The following is a 19,886-nucleotide window of genomic DNA, read 5'->3' on the forward strand; positions in this document are numbered from 1 at the left end:
TGTAGAGCAATTATACTCCAATAAAGATGTTAAATAAAATAAATCAAATCAAATCAGAGGTGATGTTCTGCTTATGACGGATGGAGACAGGGAAGAGGGAGGGGGTGGCTGATAACTTCCAGGAAGACAGCCCCCTCCAATTCTTTTTTTTTCTTCAAACAATCCTTTCATTGAGTTTCATTTAATTGTACTAAATAGAATGTGGGGCGTTAATATAGAGGAGAGAAGTACATGTTCTGGAATCAGATTCCTCCTCCTCCACTCTCCCCACCAGCACTGGTCTGAATTATAAAGCACCACGTAAACTGCCCCAGAGGTTTCTCACAGAGATCTCTGTCACAGCCATAGATTGCACCTGAAATCTTGTCAAAGCAATTAATATCTTGCCTCTTGGCCACTAGAGCATACATAAGAAGATGGCCCAACACACACCATTATTCCAAATAAACAAGTCACATGAGCTTGGCTGAAGGTTGTAGCCACCTGGAGCAATCAATCCAGGAAGCCCTGTCACCTTGTTATGTGATTAGCAACCAAATATTCACTCAGGAATGTGCCCCTTTCCCTCAGCAGAGATATTTTAGTTACATGCCAACTTAACTTTTTTCTAAAAGTACATTTTAAAACAACATACTGAGAATGCTCAGCTATCCAGGGAACAGCTTTCTGAATTTTCAAATTCTAGAATTCTTAGTTGAACAAAACTAAATTCTGAACCTGTTAGCAGAATCAGTCCCTCAGTAGGCAACAATGAATGAACACAATAGAAAAACTTACTGGTCCAGTCCCAAAGATCAAGGCTGACCCTCTCTATTATGGATGTTTTAACAGTGTGTTAATTCAAAGATAATAACAGCCACAGACCACAAATAAGATGATTTTTGGGAGGGTGAGAAAATCTGTTGAGAAAAAGCCACTACAGCTCTTTTTGCAAAATAAATGAATCACATCGTGCCACCAAAGAGCATATTGTAGCTGCAACACTTCATTCTATTTTTAAGGAGAAATAAATGACTAAAGAACAAACTATCATCTAGAAGTTTTTCAAGACACGAAGTTTTAGAGCCTTTTCAAGAAACCAAGTTTTAGAGCCTGTGCTTGGGTAATTAGCCATAATCTTTGCGTATACATCCTTTACATCTGCCTATACGTGGGATGACTATGAGTAATCAAGAATAAAATTGGACTACTGGAACGGTCAGTTTTATGGGCCAACTTGGCTATAGTCCCCAGTTATTCAAGCGAACACTAATCTAGGAGGAACATCTATAATCAGCTGATTTAAATTAAGGAGATTATCCTCAATTAATTTGGTTGGGCCTGATCCAATCAATGGAAAGGCCAAAACAGGGGAAGAAGAAATTCTATACCTGTAGGCTACGGCTTCAGTTCCTGCCAGAGAGTTCCCAGCCTGCCAACCTGGCTTTTGGACTTGCCAAACCAGCCTCCATAATCACATAAACCATAATCATATCATCTCTTTCTTGGTTGGTTGCTCCAAACCATGCTGTAGAAAAGGGAAAGAAAAGGACACACTCAAGGCTTGACATTCCTAGTTCAAGCTCTGTATAAATGACCCGAAAGTATCTATGTCTGCCCAGAAGGAAAAACCCTTATCTCCTGTAGCTGTAGGGTTGAGATTTCAAACCCAGAATTTCAAGGTGTAAATTGCTGAATGACAATACAAATTGAATTCCCAACCTTGCAGAACATCATTATTAAAGTGAGGGCACTGATTGAGAAGGAATAGAATCCTGAAAATTGAAATCGATACATCTGGGAAATCCCAGGGAAACTGAGGATTTCAAAACCCTAAATTCTGCTGAGTCATTTGCCAACAAAAGCCACTCTCCACCTCTGCCTGAAGCAGTTAACCGCTGCTTTGTCTTGATGAACCTGTAATAGTCGCTCCTGAGGTTATCTGCCTTGCAAGACACCGCTGATTCTCCTCAGGATTTATCCTTGCCACCCCTCTTTGCTTCTAGATTTATAAGTAGACTCATGTTCCAGCAGGCTTCAAAGGGCGAGTTACACAGTGTGACCCATGTGGAAGTGTGCTACACACCAAAAGAAATGCATGATTTTTCCAATTTACTCCCCAGATAGAAATCTGGGGAATATGTGCATGAATGAATGGATATGAAGTGTGTTGGATAATTGTGGAAGAACATAAAGTTAAATCAGAATGAATTTATTGATATGGGCTCACTAAACAGATTCCGGATTCAATGTTTTAGCTCCAGGGGCTAGAAAGGGGTCTAGCATTTTGTTTGGTTGGTTGAGACATGGGCCAACATTAAATGAAATCAAAATGCCAGAACTGACTGCCTTGGTATACTGTAGAATAAATGTTAAAATAGCTTTATCATGTAAAACCTGCTGACCTACCCCAGGAGCGTCCGAAGGACACACTTTTAACTATGACTGTAAGAAATACATTTGTGAGAAGAGCCCCAGCATCCCTGAAAAACTCTGGGGTCACTCTTTTCTATAGGTCAGAAATTACAGTGGGAATCGCTGCCACTGAGCTGGGATCCCTAAATACAGTGGGGAAAGTTGGGTGCCAGGGTGGCAGGGTCAAGTGGGAGCACTTAATCACCAAAGACAGATGTGGTTACTACAATGGACAGCAGAGCCAAAGCAGTAACTAGAATAGTCTGTCTTGCAGAGAGAGACCTATGGTTTGATCACGGTGTCCCTACAAAATAAATAGATGGGCAAGCTCATCAATGCTACTTGATCTGTATAAGCGTAAGATTTCTAGGACTACCGAACAGAGGTCTATCTTGAATCATCAGAACAGTGGAAACGTCTCCATCAGTTCCTAGTCTTGACCTGGTTTACAGACCAAGAACCCCTTGAATGAAGGGGAGGCTAACTCCCCTTGAGAACCTGCTGTACTGCCAAACAATCATATTGTTGATCTTCCTCCTAGCCTTTTCCCTATGAGTGCCAGTGGCAGACGGAGATGCTGTTTGGAGATCTGGCAGGCCCCTATTGGTGAATCATAATGCAAACTCCGAGGCTTTTGTAACAAAGCCCTATCTTCCTCTGCAGGTATCTACTCTCTTTCTGAGATTTTGGCTTGCTCCTGGGCCTGAGTAGAAAATGAATGTCTAATCATGGGCCACCAAATTACCATGACACCTGAGCTGCCCATCACGAACTGGCTGCCCTCTGATCCACCAAGCTATAAAGCTGGGAGTGCACAGCAGCATGCCAATATCAACTGGAAGAGGTACATATGAGATTGAGCTCAAGCAGGCCCTAAGGGCATAAGTAAATCACATGAGGAAGTTGTCCAAATGCCCATGGGCCCTACTCCTGCTACACTACCTATCCTCTACCAGTCCATACTTTTGCCTCATGGGGAGTTCCCTAAAACCTGTTGACTGAGGAATAGAAAATGTGGGCCTGGTTTACAAATGGTGTGTATGATATGCGGGCACCAACTGAAAGTGAACAGTTATTACACGACAGCCCCTTTCTAATACATCTCTGAAGGATGATGGTGAAGGGAAATCCTCCCAGGGAACAGAACTGCTAGATGTTCCTATTGCTTGGAAGGAGAAATGGCCAGAGGTATAAAACTGTACGAACTCATAGGCTGTGGCCAATGGTTTGACTGGATGGTCAGCAATTTGGAAAGAAAATGATCAGAAAATTGATACAAAGAAATTTGGGGAAGAAGTATATGCCCTATGAATGGGCAAAGAATCTGAAGGTATTTATGTCCCATATGAATGCCCACCAAAGGGTGACCTCAGCAGATGAGGATTTTAATAATCAAATGGACAGGATGACCTATTTTGTGGATCTGTGCCTCTTTTCCCAGCCACTACTGTCATTGCCCAATGGGTTCATGAACAGTGACCATTATGGCAGAGGTCAAAATTATACACGGGCTCAGCAACATGGAATTGCACTCACCAAGGCTAGCCTGGCTACAGCCACTGCTAAGTGCCCAACCTTTCAGTAGCAAATACAACACTGAGTTCCTCATATGGCATCATTCCATGGGATGATCAGCCAGCTATCTGATGGCAGGTTTATTTCACTGGACTGCTTCCATCATGGATAGGGTGGTGCTTTGTTCCTACTACAATAGACACCCTGGATATAGAGCTGCTTTCCCTGCAAGCAGTATTTCTGCCAAAACTACCATCTGTGGATTTACAGAATGTCTCATCCACCGTCATGGTATTCCACACAACATTGTTTCTGATCAAGGAGTTCACTTCACAGCAAATGAAGTCCGACAACGCTCAGTCACTGGTATTACAATTTTCTCCATCATCCTGAAGCAGAAAGCATGATAGAACAGTGACCTTTGCTGTTCAACTCGGACTCCGACCCCCTGCCTATCAGGACAGCCTCCTTTGAAGACTCAGTTACAGTGCTAGCGAGGTGGCAGTATGTGCCCAGGCTCTGGAAAGAGCTTATAAATACTATAAATCAGCATCCAATATGTGATACTCTGTCTCCCATAGCCAGGATTCATGGGTCCAGGAATCAAGGCGTGGAAATGGGAGTGACACCCCTCAGTATTATCCCTAGCAATCCGCTAGCAAAATTTTGCTTCCCATTCCTGTGATCTTTTGTTTTGCTGGTCGAGAGGTCTTAGTTTCAAAGAGAAGAATGCTTCTACCAGGAGACACAACAACAATTCCATTGAACTGAGAGTAAAGACTGCCACCAGTCACTGTGGGCTTCTCAGGCCTCTGAATACATAGGCAAAAATGGAGTTTTTATATTGGCTGGGGTGATTGATCCAGATTATCAAGGGACAACTGGGCTGTACTACACGATGGAGTAAGGAAGAGTATGTCTGTAATACAGGAGATCCCTAGGGCATCTCTTGTTACTACCAGGTTCTGTGACTAAGGTCAATGAAAACCACAATTCAATTCACAAGTCAGTGAAAACCATAAAACAACAGCTAATGGCCCAGACCCTTTAGGAAGGAAGGTTTGGGTCACCCTGCCAGGCAAAGAACCATAATAAGCTGAGGTACCTGCTTGAGAGCAAAGGGAATATGGGATGTATGGCTTGGGTAGTAGAAGAAAGAAGTTATAAATACCAGCTATGACCATGTCACCAGTTCCAGAAATGAGGACTATTAAGTTATTTGTACCCTTCCCTTTTCTGTGATAAATGTTTGTGTGTGTGTCTCAAATATGTGTCTCTTTCTTCCCTCTCAAGTGCTTGTCTTCTAACATAAGATATATTAATAATAGTGAACTTTATATCACAGTATTTTAAGTTATGGGATATCAGAAGAGTAAACCCCCAAAGACCCTGTACCTCTTCTGGGGAAAGGGTTAGCATGATTTCAGTTACACACAGGATAGCTTTAATCATGTCAGGTGGAAGTATGATTTTGTTGTTATCATTATTTTGAGATTAGGTATGATTTAAGGAAATGTGTATGGATGCCAAGTTGACAAGGAGTGGCCTGTGAGGGTCAGTTTAAGCTGTGATCCCCAGTTATTCAATCAAACAGTGAATTAGGTATTGCTGTGAAGGAATTTTGTAGATGTGGTTAGCATCTACAATAAACTAATTTAAGTAAAGGAGATTATTCTCAATAATCTGGGTGGGCCTGGTCCAATCATCTGAAAGGTCTTAAGAGCAGAACTGGTTTCCTTGAGGAAGAAGAAATACCACCTGTGGCATCAGCTCCTGCCCCAGAGTTTCCAGTCTGCCCTTCCTGCCTTAAGATTTCAGACTCTGCTAGGCAGCCTCCACAAATACTTAAGCCAATCCCTTTCAATAAGCCTTCTGATATATTTTTCCTGCTGGTTCTGTTTATCTGGTGGAACTCTAATACAATTATGTTCAAATTATAAGGGCATATAAGAGTGGGACATATTAAAGTCATTTTCACTAAAAAAAATTCCATTAAAAAAAGGAAAACTTGGTTAACCATTGTGATTCCCAAGGGTGTACCAGAAATACAGTGTTTCTATGAACATGGTAGAAACTGAGATATGAAACTAAAATCCAGTATAGTAAATAATTTGCCCCAAAGTCACAAAGAAAGTCAGAATTTTAAGCTAGATTTCATGACAGCCGAGTTTATCTTGACCTTAATTACATAAATTAACTTTCATTTGATAAATGAATGCTTAGTTTCTCTACACAATATTCACCATTATAAAGAAAGTCTATTAGAAAGAACCATGGATTTTCTTCTGTTGAAAACAGTATTTGGAGAAACAATGATGAAGCTTTGGAATTTCATAATAACCAAGTAAAAATTTTTTTACAGGGGACATCAGCTTAAGATTTATTTCAAAATATAAGGAACAGGAATGCTTCGATTTTATTTTATTTGAGGGTTTTTCCCTTCAATCACAAAGATGTCAAGTAAGCATAAAATCTAGATCCAAAGCAGAAAGCTGTTAAAAGCTAAGACACAGGCAAAAGAGTCAAAATCCCATTTTCTCTCTTATTCCTTGGAGGTGGAGGTCCTGATTTGAGAAACAGCACTCCCAAGTAACATAACTAGGCCTGAAACGACTTCTAGGGAAAGGGCCATTTAACACTCCATGTCATTATAAGGAAATGAATTTCAGCAACTTCCATGCCATTTTCTCCTCCATTTCAAGCAAAGCTCAGCCAGAAACAACCACTTACTTTGCTAATCCTCTCATTTTACACTCTCTTCTCTGATACATGACTTCTTCCTCAGGATAAATCCAAGAAGAGTAGGAAATAACACCACCTCTATATTGTATGCTTCACTTAACCTAAGCCCCATGTGCGCGGTTTCAACTGCATGGAATTCATTCTGATCTGAAAGGTTCTGCAAGCTTTATAAAGGAAAGAAAGAAAAAAAAGAGGCAAGGCTGATTACCTCAGAGTTGCCTTCTAATCTAATTTGTTAGCAATAAAGTAAAGCACAGTTTAGTAATCAACACATTTAAGTGTTTCAATTTTCAAAAGACAGACACATGAATCTATACCAAGCACTATCAAAGTCAGCATCTATAAAGACTGGCCTGGTTCCCTACTCCAGCATCCTTCCAGGCCACACAACCCCCAAAAATGAGGGTGCCGCAAGTCCCCTTTAACCTGTGGTCCCACGTAACAAACTCTGTGCTCCAATGCCCTGGATAGTACCCTAGTTCTTCCAAAACAGGACTCTGCACTAGTCTATCCAGTTTTACCAGGGCCTGAATTTCATTCCGAAACCCCAGCCCCAACCCTGGGGCCATACTATCTGTGAACAGACCTCTCTGTTTATCTGCCTGGATAGCACCCGTTCCCAGACTCTGCGTCACCATCGCCCACCCACCTGCTGGGATACCATCTGCTGCACCTTGCTGGTCAACTCGGACTCCGACCCCCTGCCTATCAGGACAGCCTCCTTTTGCTGTCATCATTCTCTCTAGATGATAAGGCCACTAGCTTAGCTGGACTTTCTCCCATGGGCTAAAACGAGTTCCAATTTCAGTGGCCTCTTTCACCCCGGTGGGTATGTCCTGTTTTTAAGAAACAAACTAATCTTTCTACCACCAAGCTCTTATTCTGACATTAGACTGCTCTATGCACTACAAAATATTTCAATTTTAACAAGTTTCAAGCTTAATTAAAAGAAACTGAGAACTGTTTAACAGAGTTATGGGTGTGTGATAAGCTTAAAAAGATAGAAGTCATGTACCAGCCTGTACAAAGGAAACCTGATAAACAGTGGAATTTTTTCAGTGACACTACAGAGGTGAAAAGTAATAATCAAATTCAGTTTTCCAAATAGCCTTTCATCCAATAGTGCATTTATAAAGACAGAAATTGAAAAATGAAATAAATTAACCCTTCAGAAGGTAAATAAAATGTCTACACAATACAAACACAAGTTCCAAGCCCAGTTATAGAGATTGTCTCAGTCAATACAACTATGAGATATATCGCTATTTTGGCTATATTTTGAAATTCTTTAGTTTTGCACATGTGCCTTAATTTAAAACAAACAACAACAAAAAATCATTGCTGTTAGACCATATAGCCACTAATACTTTGCATAGAAACAATATTTTCACCAGCATCAGCTTAGTAAAGTTAAAGGTACACTGAAAACAAAGGCAAGAAACAGAAACTTAATGTAATCGTCAAACTGGAAATACTCATATAGAAATCAAACCCAATGAAGTCCAATCACAGTAAAGTTTTATTAAACAATCAGTCATAAAGGCACTATTCTAAGTGCTTTATAAATATCCATTGATTTAATCTCCTTAATAATTTTATGAGAGGAATTATTGTCAGTTCCATTTAACAGATGAGAACCTAACCTTGACACAGAGAGGTTAAGAAATTTACCAACTAATAAATGGCCCAAGTTGGACTCAAATTTGGTAGTCAATGATTTGATCCACTGCACTGCGCCACATCTCAGAATGACTTGCTAAGACTCATGCAGCTGGATGGGGGCAAAATAAGGTCCAGAATAGAGATCTGACTTCCAACATTCAGTGCTCTTTCCACCAATTCTTCCATGTCATTTAAATATTCAGCTAGTGTCAGAAAAACTATGAAACGTCATGTGATGGACTAATAAGTAGCCACAAGCAAAACAGCCAAAGAAAAATGATAAAGTACTGTTGAAATTACAACTTGATGTGATGTGATTAAGCTATGATATGCATTTAAATACCAAAAGCAAACTTTAAAGACTAACATATGGCATAATTTTAAGAAAAGTGGATTAAGTGGCCCCCTAGCAGTCAGCTCACAAAGTTGAGCCATGTTCCACATGACATACAAATAGCATATAACCACCAACCAAACTAAACCAAAGAGGAGCCACCACAGATAGGCGATGTGGATATGACCTTGAGGGACATTGTCCTTTTAGCCACCTTGCTGCAACCATGCCCACACATGGAACGGTTACACACTGAACACTTTAATAATAATTGCAGCTAAAATATTCATGATGTCTTCCAGCAATCTGAAGATACACCACTTGAGACAAATAACAAAAATCAGCTCATGTGCAACTTTTGGACAATGACTTCATTTTCTCAGTAATGATATCCTTGACCTTTTACGGTTGTGTTTAGAAACAGCCAAAAGCACTACACTTCCTTTCCAATGGATTCTTACTTTTTGTGACTATAGTTACAACGTCTATGATATTTACGTGGTAGGATAATAGGCTGACATTAAATTAATCAAGAGTATTTTGTTTTTTCAAGCATTTGTAAATTAGGATTTTACAGACTGAACTCATTTGTAAGATAATCAAATTACCATAATTTTTTAAGAACATAATCAGATGAAACTTGATACTTTTCACATGATAAATCTTTACTTTCAATGTATTGGGTTGGCCAAAAAGTTTGTTTGGGTTTTTCTGTAAGACCTTATGGAAAAAACACGAATGAACTTTTTGGCCAACCCTATATCACTTAACTTCTATAGACTACTTTAGCAATCAAATATTATTGCCAGCAGATAGTCAAGAAGACTGGTTTTATGTATCTTATAAATGTATAAAATATATTGGAAAAACTAAAACAAATTTGATACGAGTAAAACTTTAAAAATATTTGCAAGCCTTTCAATCCTAGGAGTTGTATTAGTTAAAAGTTTAAAGTAAGTAATGAAATGATGAATTATTTGTCCTAACTCCATGTAGGATAAACGATATAATTGCAAGACCACCTCACTATGAAGAACACCTGAGACTGGGTCTGGTTAAAGAAATTGCAGACCTAAGCTGGCACTAAAAACCCCTGCTTAATTAGTGAGTCAGTTCTCTGTCTTCTGTACAATCTTAGCATGCCCAAACCTTGCAGAAACAGCCATGTCACATTCATTAACTAGCCAGCTGTTAACAGGACAGGTATAGGGCAAAGGTTAGCTGACAAGCAAATGGAAGGGATGACTTCTAATCACCAGTGAAAACTGATTTACCTGGCCACATTCTGCTACCTAGTGGGACAAATGGGACAGGATACTTTATCCAGTGGAAAGAGGTGATAATTATATTTACCTGGGCAAAGAGAGAGCAATCATAAAAAAAAAAAATTGATGCATTAAAGCTTCAGCCATTCTGAAGGCAGGTTATCAGGCAATTTGGCCCTAGGAATCCATCTCTACATCTTTATTAAACATAAGAAACACCATGATGAAAAGAACAATGAACTGCAAAGCATTCTACATATATCTTATCCCATGCAATTGTTTGATTCTAAGATTTGGGCTGGTATTTCGAGGACTGTCACTAACAAGCTGTGTAGCCCAGAAAGTCATTTCTCCTCCTGCAGCCTTGTTTTCTTCATATGCAGGCTAATCCTCCATTCTGGTTTGCCTAGTTTATTTACATTGTCCTGACTTCCCCTCTGGCTTAGCTTTTGTCATTTTCAGAAAGTCCCGGTGTTGACAATATATAAAGACATAAATGAGAACGTTTTCTCCTAAATCTTCCAGCAATAACATCCTGTCATCCACAGGCCCAATTTCGGAGTAAGGAAGGCCACTAAACGTGAATAGTAAACGTCTTATCAAAAAACCCACACAGGGCTTCCCTAGTGACGCAGTGGTTGAGAGTCCGCCTGCCGATGCAGGGGACACGGGTTCGTGCCCCGGTCCGGGAAGATCCCACATGCCGCGGAGCGGCTGGGCCCATGAGCCATGGCCGCTGAGCCTGCGCGTCCGGAGCCTGTGCTCCACAATGGGAGAGGCCACAACAGTGAGAGGTCCGTGTACCGCAAAAAAAAACAAACAAAAAAAAACCCCACAAACTTCACCTAGGAGAACAGAGCTAGAACTATATATATATATATATATATACACATATATATATAAAAAACTATATAGATCTCAAAAACACGGTGTCGTGAAAAGCAGTGATATTATTTTTGTAAATTTAAAAACCACAAACCAGGACTAAATATTGGAATGGTTGCATAAATACGTGGGTAAAAGTATAAAATGGACGGGAACAATACACACTAATTTATAGATGCTTCTGAAAGGAGACTTAACTAATTGTGCCATTTTATTTCTTTAAAACGGAAGACTAAGCAAATATTATAAAATGAAATGTGTTAATTCTGAGAGGTGGGAGTTGATTCTATTCTTTGTTCTTCTTAGCATTGTTTAAATGTCTCAATATATAAATTATACTAATAAAACACAGAACATGGATTACTAAAACTTTGAGTCTAAGAGTTAAGTGTAAAGCTGGTGGGCCTGACTCCCTAGAGCCCCTCATTGTGTTGTCTTCAAGGGAGCCCTTCCCACATCAACGATCTCAATAACAGATCCAAGAACATTTTATCTTCAGAGATGAGTTAATCACCAACTCTCCATCCGCAGCCTCTCACCATTTCATGTATGAATTCCTTGTGCTACTTTCCTTCCTAGTGGTACCAAGCTTCTGGAACTATCTCAGGTACCAGAGGTAGCCTGTTATAATTTCAGACAGCCATTCCTTTAATTAAATAAAAATATGTCTTTCTCTGATTCCCATCCACTCAACCTAGTTTTGCCTTTTCAATCATACAGATGATATTCCTCATATAATTGAAGAAAGTTAGCATGTCATCCCTGAGGACCTTCCCAAAGCATTAAACGTCAGCCACTCTTGATGTGACCCTCCTTGGGTCTCCTCATGGTCCTGTAGTCAATTTTTCTCTGTATCTCTAGATCCTGCAGTTTACAAACCCCGGGGCATCGCAAAGTATCCTCAGTTCTGCACCCTCAGTGCTCACAACTGGCACAGAGTAAATGGGGCAAGTGCTCAATAAATACTGAATGAAGGAATGAGAAAATGCGTTTTGCAAACACTATGAACATTAAATGGCAGCTATTTTGATCACTAACAATTAGTGCTAAACTGTCAATGACCACCTCTTTTCTTTATATATATGTTTATATTTCTTTATATATACTTGTATGAATTATAAAACTAAGATCTAGTTGAAATCCTTTACTCTCTTGGATACTATAATTCAAATTCAGCTGACCTTTTTAGATGGAACAATCCTGACTTCCATGTCATTATTTGGTCTTCTCTAGAATTCCATCTTTGAAATTTGCTCTGTGTCTATAGCACAGTATCCCAGAATGGGCTTCCCTCTTTTAAGCCTTCAAACAGTAGTGTATTTAGAATATTAGTCAGAACTTGCTGATTTATTAATTCTAACCCCAAAAAAATCAAGAAAAGAATTTTCAAACACAGTGCTAGGCATGCTGCTTGAGTTTCCTTTCTATTTGTATGTAAAAAAGTTTTAATATGTCTCATAGTCAAGTCTATCAATCTTTAATTATGGTTTTTGCCTTTGATGTCGTATTAGACAAGATTATAAATTATTCACCTATTTTTCAGTTATATCTCATTCGTCTTCGTCAATTAATCTGATATCTATCTGTATTTTGTATAAATAAAAGATTCAACTTTACAATTTTTCCTAACAATAACTAATTATTTGAATTGTATTCTTGTAATAATACCTTCTCCACCAACATGAAATTCTGTGTTTATTATATGTTACCCTTATATGCTTAAGTCTATTTGGGGAATTTTCAAGATGATTTAGCCTCTCCTAAGTCTCTATTTTAGTAAAAAGTAACATACTGCCTTAGTAATAGTAATTTTATAATATGTTTTAATACTTGGAATTATAAGTTCTTTCTTCATTATTATTCTTTTTCAAAAATTTGCTTTTCCAAGTCTGTTCATTCCTCCAGATGAATTTTAATAATCATTTTGCCAATCTCTCCCTAAAAATCTCTTTGTGGTTCTATATGGAATTGCATTAACTTTATAAATTAATTTGGGGAAGCTAACATCATTACATTATTTATTATTCTCATCCAGGAATACAATACCAATCTCCATTACTGCTAATCTTATTTTGTGTTTCTCAACAAAATGTTATTTTCTTCATTTAAGTCTTGTACATTTCTATTATAGCTTACTCATAGATATGGGATTTTTTTCATCATGTTTTCTATTTGTAGCTCTCATAGAAAAGTCGATTGATTTATACACATTTATCTTTTGTATGACCACTTAACTGAAGTCTCTTATTCTAATAGTTCTCCAGTTGATTTTCTTGGGATTTGTAGTAAATTCATATAAACACACACACACACACACACATATATGTGTGTGTATGTGTGTGTGTGTATATATATATATATATATATACATATACACTTTTTTAAGGAGAAAAGATGTCATCTCTTTTCTAATAATTGTGAACTTTGAGAGACAGCATATGATAGGATTTAAAATTAAAGATTCATGAGTTAAGCCACTTGAGTGCTTATTCATCTCTACCACTTATTAGCTATGTGACCTTGGCCAAGTTACTTAGCTTCTCTGGGCCTCAACTTCCTCATTTGTAAAATGAGAATTATAATAGTCAATATTCCCTAGGATTGTTATGAAGATTAAGTGAATTAATATTTGTAAAGTATTTAGAACAGTTTCTGCTATATATATTAAGAAATTTTAAAACATTAGTCATTTAAAAAATTTTATTGCATTGGCTAGAATTTATAGAATGATTGTTAACTATAAGTGATGAAATAGGGCATGTAGTTAAGTGTCTACGGTTTTTCTGTTTTTTCTGCTTTTTCACAATTTAAAAATATCTCTCTATACCTAAATTACTATGTTGTATATATGCATGTTCTTAAAAGAAATATAGTTACATTTTATCAAATGTCATTTGAAATCTATTAGGAGGTAAAAATAGCAGTTTTATCCTTTAGTCTATGACTATGAAATTATAATAAATTTCTCAATATTGAAGCATGTGTACATTTCTAGAATAAACACGATTTTCTTGTATTATTCTATTTTGTTGATTTCTACATTCCTGTATTTAGTATTTCAGTGAATTTTCGTGATTTTCTTTTTTGTGCTACTTTTTTTAGTGTTTTTAATTTTTTTGTTTTTTAGTTAACTGTTTTTTTAGTTAAGTGCTTTTCATTAAATGAATCAGAAAAATGTTTCATCTCTTTTGTAAAGTTCATAGAGTATGGGATAATATGTTCCTTAAAAATGTATATTTTCAACCATCGATTATAAATACCTGATGCAAACAAGATACTTTGCTCGTCTAAACAGAGTATTTTAGCTCCTGCCGAATCTCCCTATCCAAGCTGGTCAAGGACATAGGCTTAAGCATCAGACAAAATCTGGCTCAAATCCTAATTTCACCACCCACTAGCTAAATGTGTGCACTTGGCAAGGTACACTTTTGTCACAGGGAATAACTATGCCTTCTTTACTTTTCCCACACAGTTATCGTGAGGATTACATGAGATTATGTTTATAAAGCACTATCCACTCCACTCACAATAAAGACTCAATTATTTTATGTTAGTCTTAATTTTCTTTAAATACAAAATTAATGTTTACAAATGTACATGCTGGTTTTTCTTAGTATGGAGATTTCAATTGTTTATATAGAAATATAAATGCTTTTTGATACAATTTTTTCATGACATTAGTTCATAATAAAAGGTAGATTTCAATTAAAACATGTTATTCTCCACTGACACAAACTTAAAAAGTTGACAAGAAAGTAGTAAAATGCTCAGATAACAAGAAAATGAACCCACTGCCATTGTCTAAATGAAATCGCAATGGGTTAATAGGAAAACTGTACTGGTTTTCAGAAAACCAGGCAATGAGCCTAAACCAAATGTAACATCTTCCACTCTTTCCTGTTCCCTTGGAGCTTTGTTCTCATGGGAATCCAAGAGTGGGAGGAGGCTTCCCACAGGCTGAGGTTTACTCCATGGTCTCTGATCTGCCATCTTCACTGCAACAGGGGAGCAAATCTCTCACTCTGAGTGGGAAAACACAGTCCTGAGGGGCTGGAGGGGCCTCAAATACAACAGCAGCACACAGAAAACTGTTTCTCAAAAAAGCATTAGAGATTTATGTCCACCAGTCAGTGTCATCAAGACTATTTACTTGTATGTATTGATAACAAAGCTGTCACTATGGTCTCTAAGGAGATCTGTATTAGGTGAGTAGTAAGTTTATAGGACCTGATCGGTAATACTATAAGCTTTTCTTCTGTTTTAAAGGATATAAATTAAAAACATTATTTTGGTGGGCTAGCTGCCTCCGTGGAGAACAATTTAAATAAGCTCAGCTGAGAATGTAAATATCAAACCAAGCTCAGTCTCTGTACTAACCACTGGCCCCTGGCTGTACACAGTATGGAAATGCCTAGCTCAAGTTCTTGGCATGCATGCTATTAATTTGACATTAACAATAGACTCTATCAAGCTTCCATTTAACCATACTGATCTGTTTTCTAAAATAAAAACCTCCCACTTCATACCTTTTCCTTGCTGTCCTCTGGCTTTATAACAACAAAGATATTTTCAGGAACACCCTCAATAGCAGGATTGATGGATCAAAAGTGTACCCACCTCTGTCTTTTCTGCCCCCTGTGTGGCCTCAATAACTTGATAGTTTCCAGCTCCCCCCAGATTTCTCTTGAGTGCTTTTTCAGTATACCATGACCCCTGAAGGAAACAAAGGGAAAAAAAGATGTATTATGATAAACATCCTCCTTCCTTGTCTCTTTCAGGAAAGAACAGATGGTTCCTTGAGCAACAACATCCAATTTAATGACAAAATGAGACACAATTTTAAAACAACGTTCATTGTTATTTTTTCATTCCTCATCCTGATTTCTTTTATATGTTTCAGATTTATAACAGGAGCAGGATAAATTTCCTTGAGTAAGCAGCTCAGCAGTCTCATAAATGAGGAGTGTGTTTCCTCTTATTATTTTGTTCCCTTTTCAAACCCACCAATTGTATTCTGATCAATCTTTCTTGTGTTTTGCCCCAAGACTGTGTAACACAGGCAGTCAGAGACATACCTACTAAATAGTAAAATCAACAGTATAGCAAAATATATTTTTTTCTTCAGCTTTTCAACTTTCCATTGAAAATAGTTTCACTAGCTGAGTGACATGACAGCCTTTCTCAGATGTGTGACTTGAAAAGCCATAAATCCCTGCTTTTGAATTTCAATGCCAAGGAACAAGGACATTGTTTTCCTCAATTATATAATATGGAGATTGGAACCCTGGAAGAGAAAATCCACCCAATAAAACCTGGCCCACACATAATGCCTCAGCATCAAAAGGTAACTTGAAATTTTGCTATGAATAGGCATCTGATGCACCTTCATGGTTTTCCTGTTCCTATCCTTTTAGATATTTCTATATCAAAAGCCCCCACTTTAAAACTAATAATACAGAAACCAACTGAGTCATTTCCATATATACTCCTGAAGAGGTGGCTACAACCGATCGCTGGGTAAACCAGGCTCCCTTTAACTCAGGCAGTCTATATATTTGAGCAGACACATAACAAATGCTTAGTTGTCCTAGATGAGAGAGCCATGTTTCTTTCCTGTTATGGAAATCATCTGTTCCTTTTGCTATAAAGCGTGAAGCCAGGAATGTCAATATTCCTATGCTTGTATGTGCTAACTTTACTAGGGTTATTCAGAGCAGGAGAGAGTCTAGTGCTGTTTGCTGTTTTCTTCTCTCCTTTCTATCTAATAAACCACCAAATTCTGTGTATTCCAGGCTCAAAATTGTCCTTGAACTCATTCTTCCTTTCAATTCCATTCCCACAGGAACCATCAACCTCCACCCTCCTCACCCACACCTGCCTCCATCCCATCAATTCTTACAGAGATTATATCTCTCACTAGTCTCCCTGGTTTGAGAAACACCCCTTCCAGTCCATATTCTACAGCCCACCACTCACTTTGGGATAATAACTGAACTTGTGATTGGTATAAAACCCAGGAATTATACGTGGTAGAAGTATTTCACCATGATTCTCAAAAAAGTCTTTTTCTCCAAATGCCAATAGCACGTTAGCCATCTTTCAAGTTCATCTGTAAATAATTTCATTACTGTTCTTTCCTCTGCTTCCCACATTTCCTTATAGCTTACAAGTAAGCCAGTAAAAGAAAGTCCTCAGGGCTTGTAACACAGAGGGAGAAGCACTGAACTCAGTTCTAGTTCCAGCTCATCCCTGTATCAGCTGTTGACTTTGAGGAATCATCTTTTTTGTAGGTAAATGACAGAGCCTTGCTTATCAAATGGGATGGAAATATTTACCCTGCTTATCTCTCCACGTTGTTTTGGGAATCAAGAAAGATCACATACAATAAAATACACATATGCAATGTTATTTTATTACTCTTCCTGAAGTACTACAAAAGCAAAAAATGTGTTTCTTGTGTTTAACACTAGATTCAGTTTGGGGGTCCTAGAAAGGTAGCTGTGATCACACTCCCAAGACTTACAGCTTCCTTTTGGGATTGTGATGGTCTAAAGAGTTTTGTTTTGGCTTGCAAAGGAATAATAAAATACCAAAGGAATCATACTCTAGCATATTTGGATTCCCAAGACATACTGAAATCGAAAAGAGGAAGAAAAGGAAAAGGGACTCAAAACAATGAGAAATCTTAATTGGCTGAAACTGCCATTTAATTAAAATAACTCAACTGTCACTTATGGCACAAATGTTAATACAATCTCTTTAAAACCCAGCTGAATCCTCCAGATATCACTGGACACTTTGCCATAGGAAATACAAGCCCATTCCCTATCACTGTATTGTAGGTTTTTAATTGGAGAATGTATAATGTGTACAATAGGATGAGTTCATTTTGCTTCTAAAGAGGAAATAAAAAATATCAACCTGAATATCACTTCACATATAAGCAGGACTGTAGCCTCCGTTGAAGTAGGTTTTATTTTAGACTAAAAAAAACCCACCAAAGGCATATATTTGAACTCATGCATCTAAACAGACCAATGAAAGTGTAGAAATTAAGTGCAGAAGGGGAAGCAGAGAATGGTAGGAATAAAGTCCACAGCTGTGTTTTCTTAAAATCCGGTGAGAGGAATGTTAATCAAAGTTCACAAAGTTTAAATTCTCCTTTGAACTGCATAGGTATAATCAAGTAAAGAAACACAACCCTCACTGAAGTATAATTTTTTTTATTTGAAATTATTGTCCCATATTAAGAAGGTAAGTTTGTTCATTCATTCATCCAGATACTCAAAAACCAATACTTACTGATTAGACTTTGTACAAGATGTGATAAAATGTGCTGGTTTGAACCCCTTGGCCACATGGGGCTAGCAACAAATACCAAAAGAATTGCACAAATAGGCCATATTAAAAACTTCCTGTTTCTTCCAACCAGAATGCATATCATCCCCCTGTGCTCTCACTAGTAGGCTCTGGGCCATCCTTAAAAGCCCAACTCAAAGGTTGCTGCTTTTGTAAAGCTCTTTGGAACTGCACAAGTTTGGTGTGAGTCGTAACCCCTGCCCCTAAATCACTTTGTTCATAACTCTCTGATGCACTTATCACGGTTGACTTCACATGACAGCTCTGCGTGTGTCAGTCTCCCCTAGCAGGCTGTGAACATCTTGAATGGCAATTTTTTATTCATCCATCTACAGCACTTGGCACAATATATTGTAGGTACTCAATTAGTGATTATTGAATGGAAAATTCATACATCTTTACTTGCATGAGCAAAAGGTATAGAATAACTTTAAAAGGACGAGTTGCAAATATTTTACTTATTCTTGCTACATGTAGTTCTAAAAAGATGAATTTATACCATGAACTTATACCTTTGTGAAAATATGGAAAATTCATGTATTTATAAAAGTGGTCACAACCAAATTAGCATTATTCTCTTCAAATTCCTTTATTTACTTATTCTTAAGTTTCCCTCTTCTGACCCTTAGATTAGTATCCTCTATTTTTTCCTACTTGATTGATTTGTATATGCTTGATTTCTATAATTGTGATAGCTTTTAAACTAACCTACTAACCAGATCCTTGGCAACTGCTACATTTTCAAAAGCTTTAATAGCTATTGTGTATACATAAAATTGCAAATAACCTGTTTTATCCCTTCCATCATTCAGCAAATATTATTACCTACCATGTGGTAGATGCCACAGAGAAAACAAAGACCCTGTTTTAGGGGACAGAGGGTTACAGCTAGAGCAGGTGATAAGAAATATACAAAAATGACCAAAATCAGAAATCTATCTAAGCACCATATCTCTAATTTATCTAAAATTATTAATTAAAAAAAATTTTGAATGAAGCCTCAGTAGCTGAAGAATGAATTAAGAGGAACTGATGAAGATGACTACGAATCAGAAATACAATCATGTTTCAGATTCATTTAATACTAATAGTTAAACATCCTGTCTGTCTCCTAAGATTCAAGTCAATACCATAACCATAGGCAAAGTAAAATCAGGTTTTCTTGTTTTTTGATATTGAGCTGCATGAGCTGCTTGCAAATTTTGGAGATTAATCCTTTGTCAGTTGCTTCATTGGCAAATATTTTCTCCCATTCTGATGGTTGTCTTTTCATCTTGTTTATGGTTTCCTTTGCTGTGCAAAAGCTTTTAAGTTTCATTAGGTCCCATTTGTTTATTTTTGTTTTTATTTCCATTTCTCTAGGAGGTGGGTCAAAAAGGATCTTGCTGTCATAGAGTATTCTGCCTATGTTTTCCTCTAACAGTTTTATAGTGTCTGGCCTTACATTTAGGTCTTTAATCCATTTTGAGTTTATTTTTGTGTATGGTGTTACGGAGTGTTCTAATTTCATTCTTTTACATGTAGCTGTAAAGTTTTCCCAGCACCACTTATTGAAGAGGCTGTCTTTTCCCCACTGTATAGTCTTACCTCCTTTATCAAAGATAAGGTGACCATATGTGCGTGGGTTTATCTCTGGGCTTTCTATCCTGTTCCATTGATATATATTTCTGTTTTTGTGCCAGTACCATACTGTCTTGATTACTGTAGCTTTGTAGTATAGTCTGAAGTCT

At 37.6% G+C, this 19,886-nt stretch overlaps 1 protein-coding gene across 5 annotated transcripts in view; it reads right to left on the bottom strand.

Moving 5' to 3' along the window:
• PKIB (cAMP-dependent protein kinase inhibitor beta) overlaps positions 1 to 19,886 on the bottom strand; it is a 105,891-nt gene that overhangs the window by 66,659 nt on the left and 19,346 nt on the right. For all 5 annotated transcript variants that reach the window (XM_049695545.1, XM_049695546.1, XM_049695547.1 and 2 more), the window contains exon 2: positions 15,415 to 15,510. In XM_049695545.1, coding sequence (XP_049551502.1) covers positions 15,415 to 15,510 — 96 coding nt within the window. The remainder of the gene's footprint in view (positions 1 to 15,414; positions 15,511 to 19,886) is intronic.

The sequence above is a fragment of the Orcinus orca genome, chromosome 12 (assembly GCF_937001465.1).
Source record: "Orcinus orca chromosome 12, mOrcOrc1.1, whole genome shotgun sequence".
NCBI lineage: Eukaryota > Metazoa > Chordata > Mammalia > Artiodactyla > Delphinidae > Orcinus > Orcinus orca.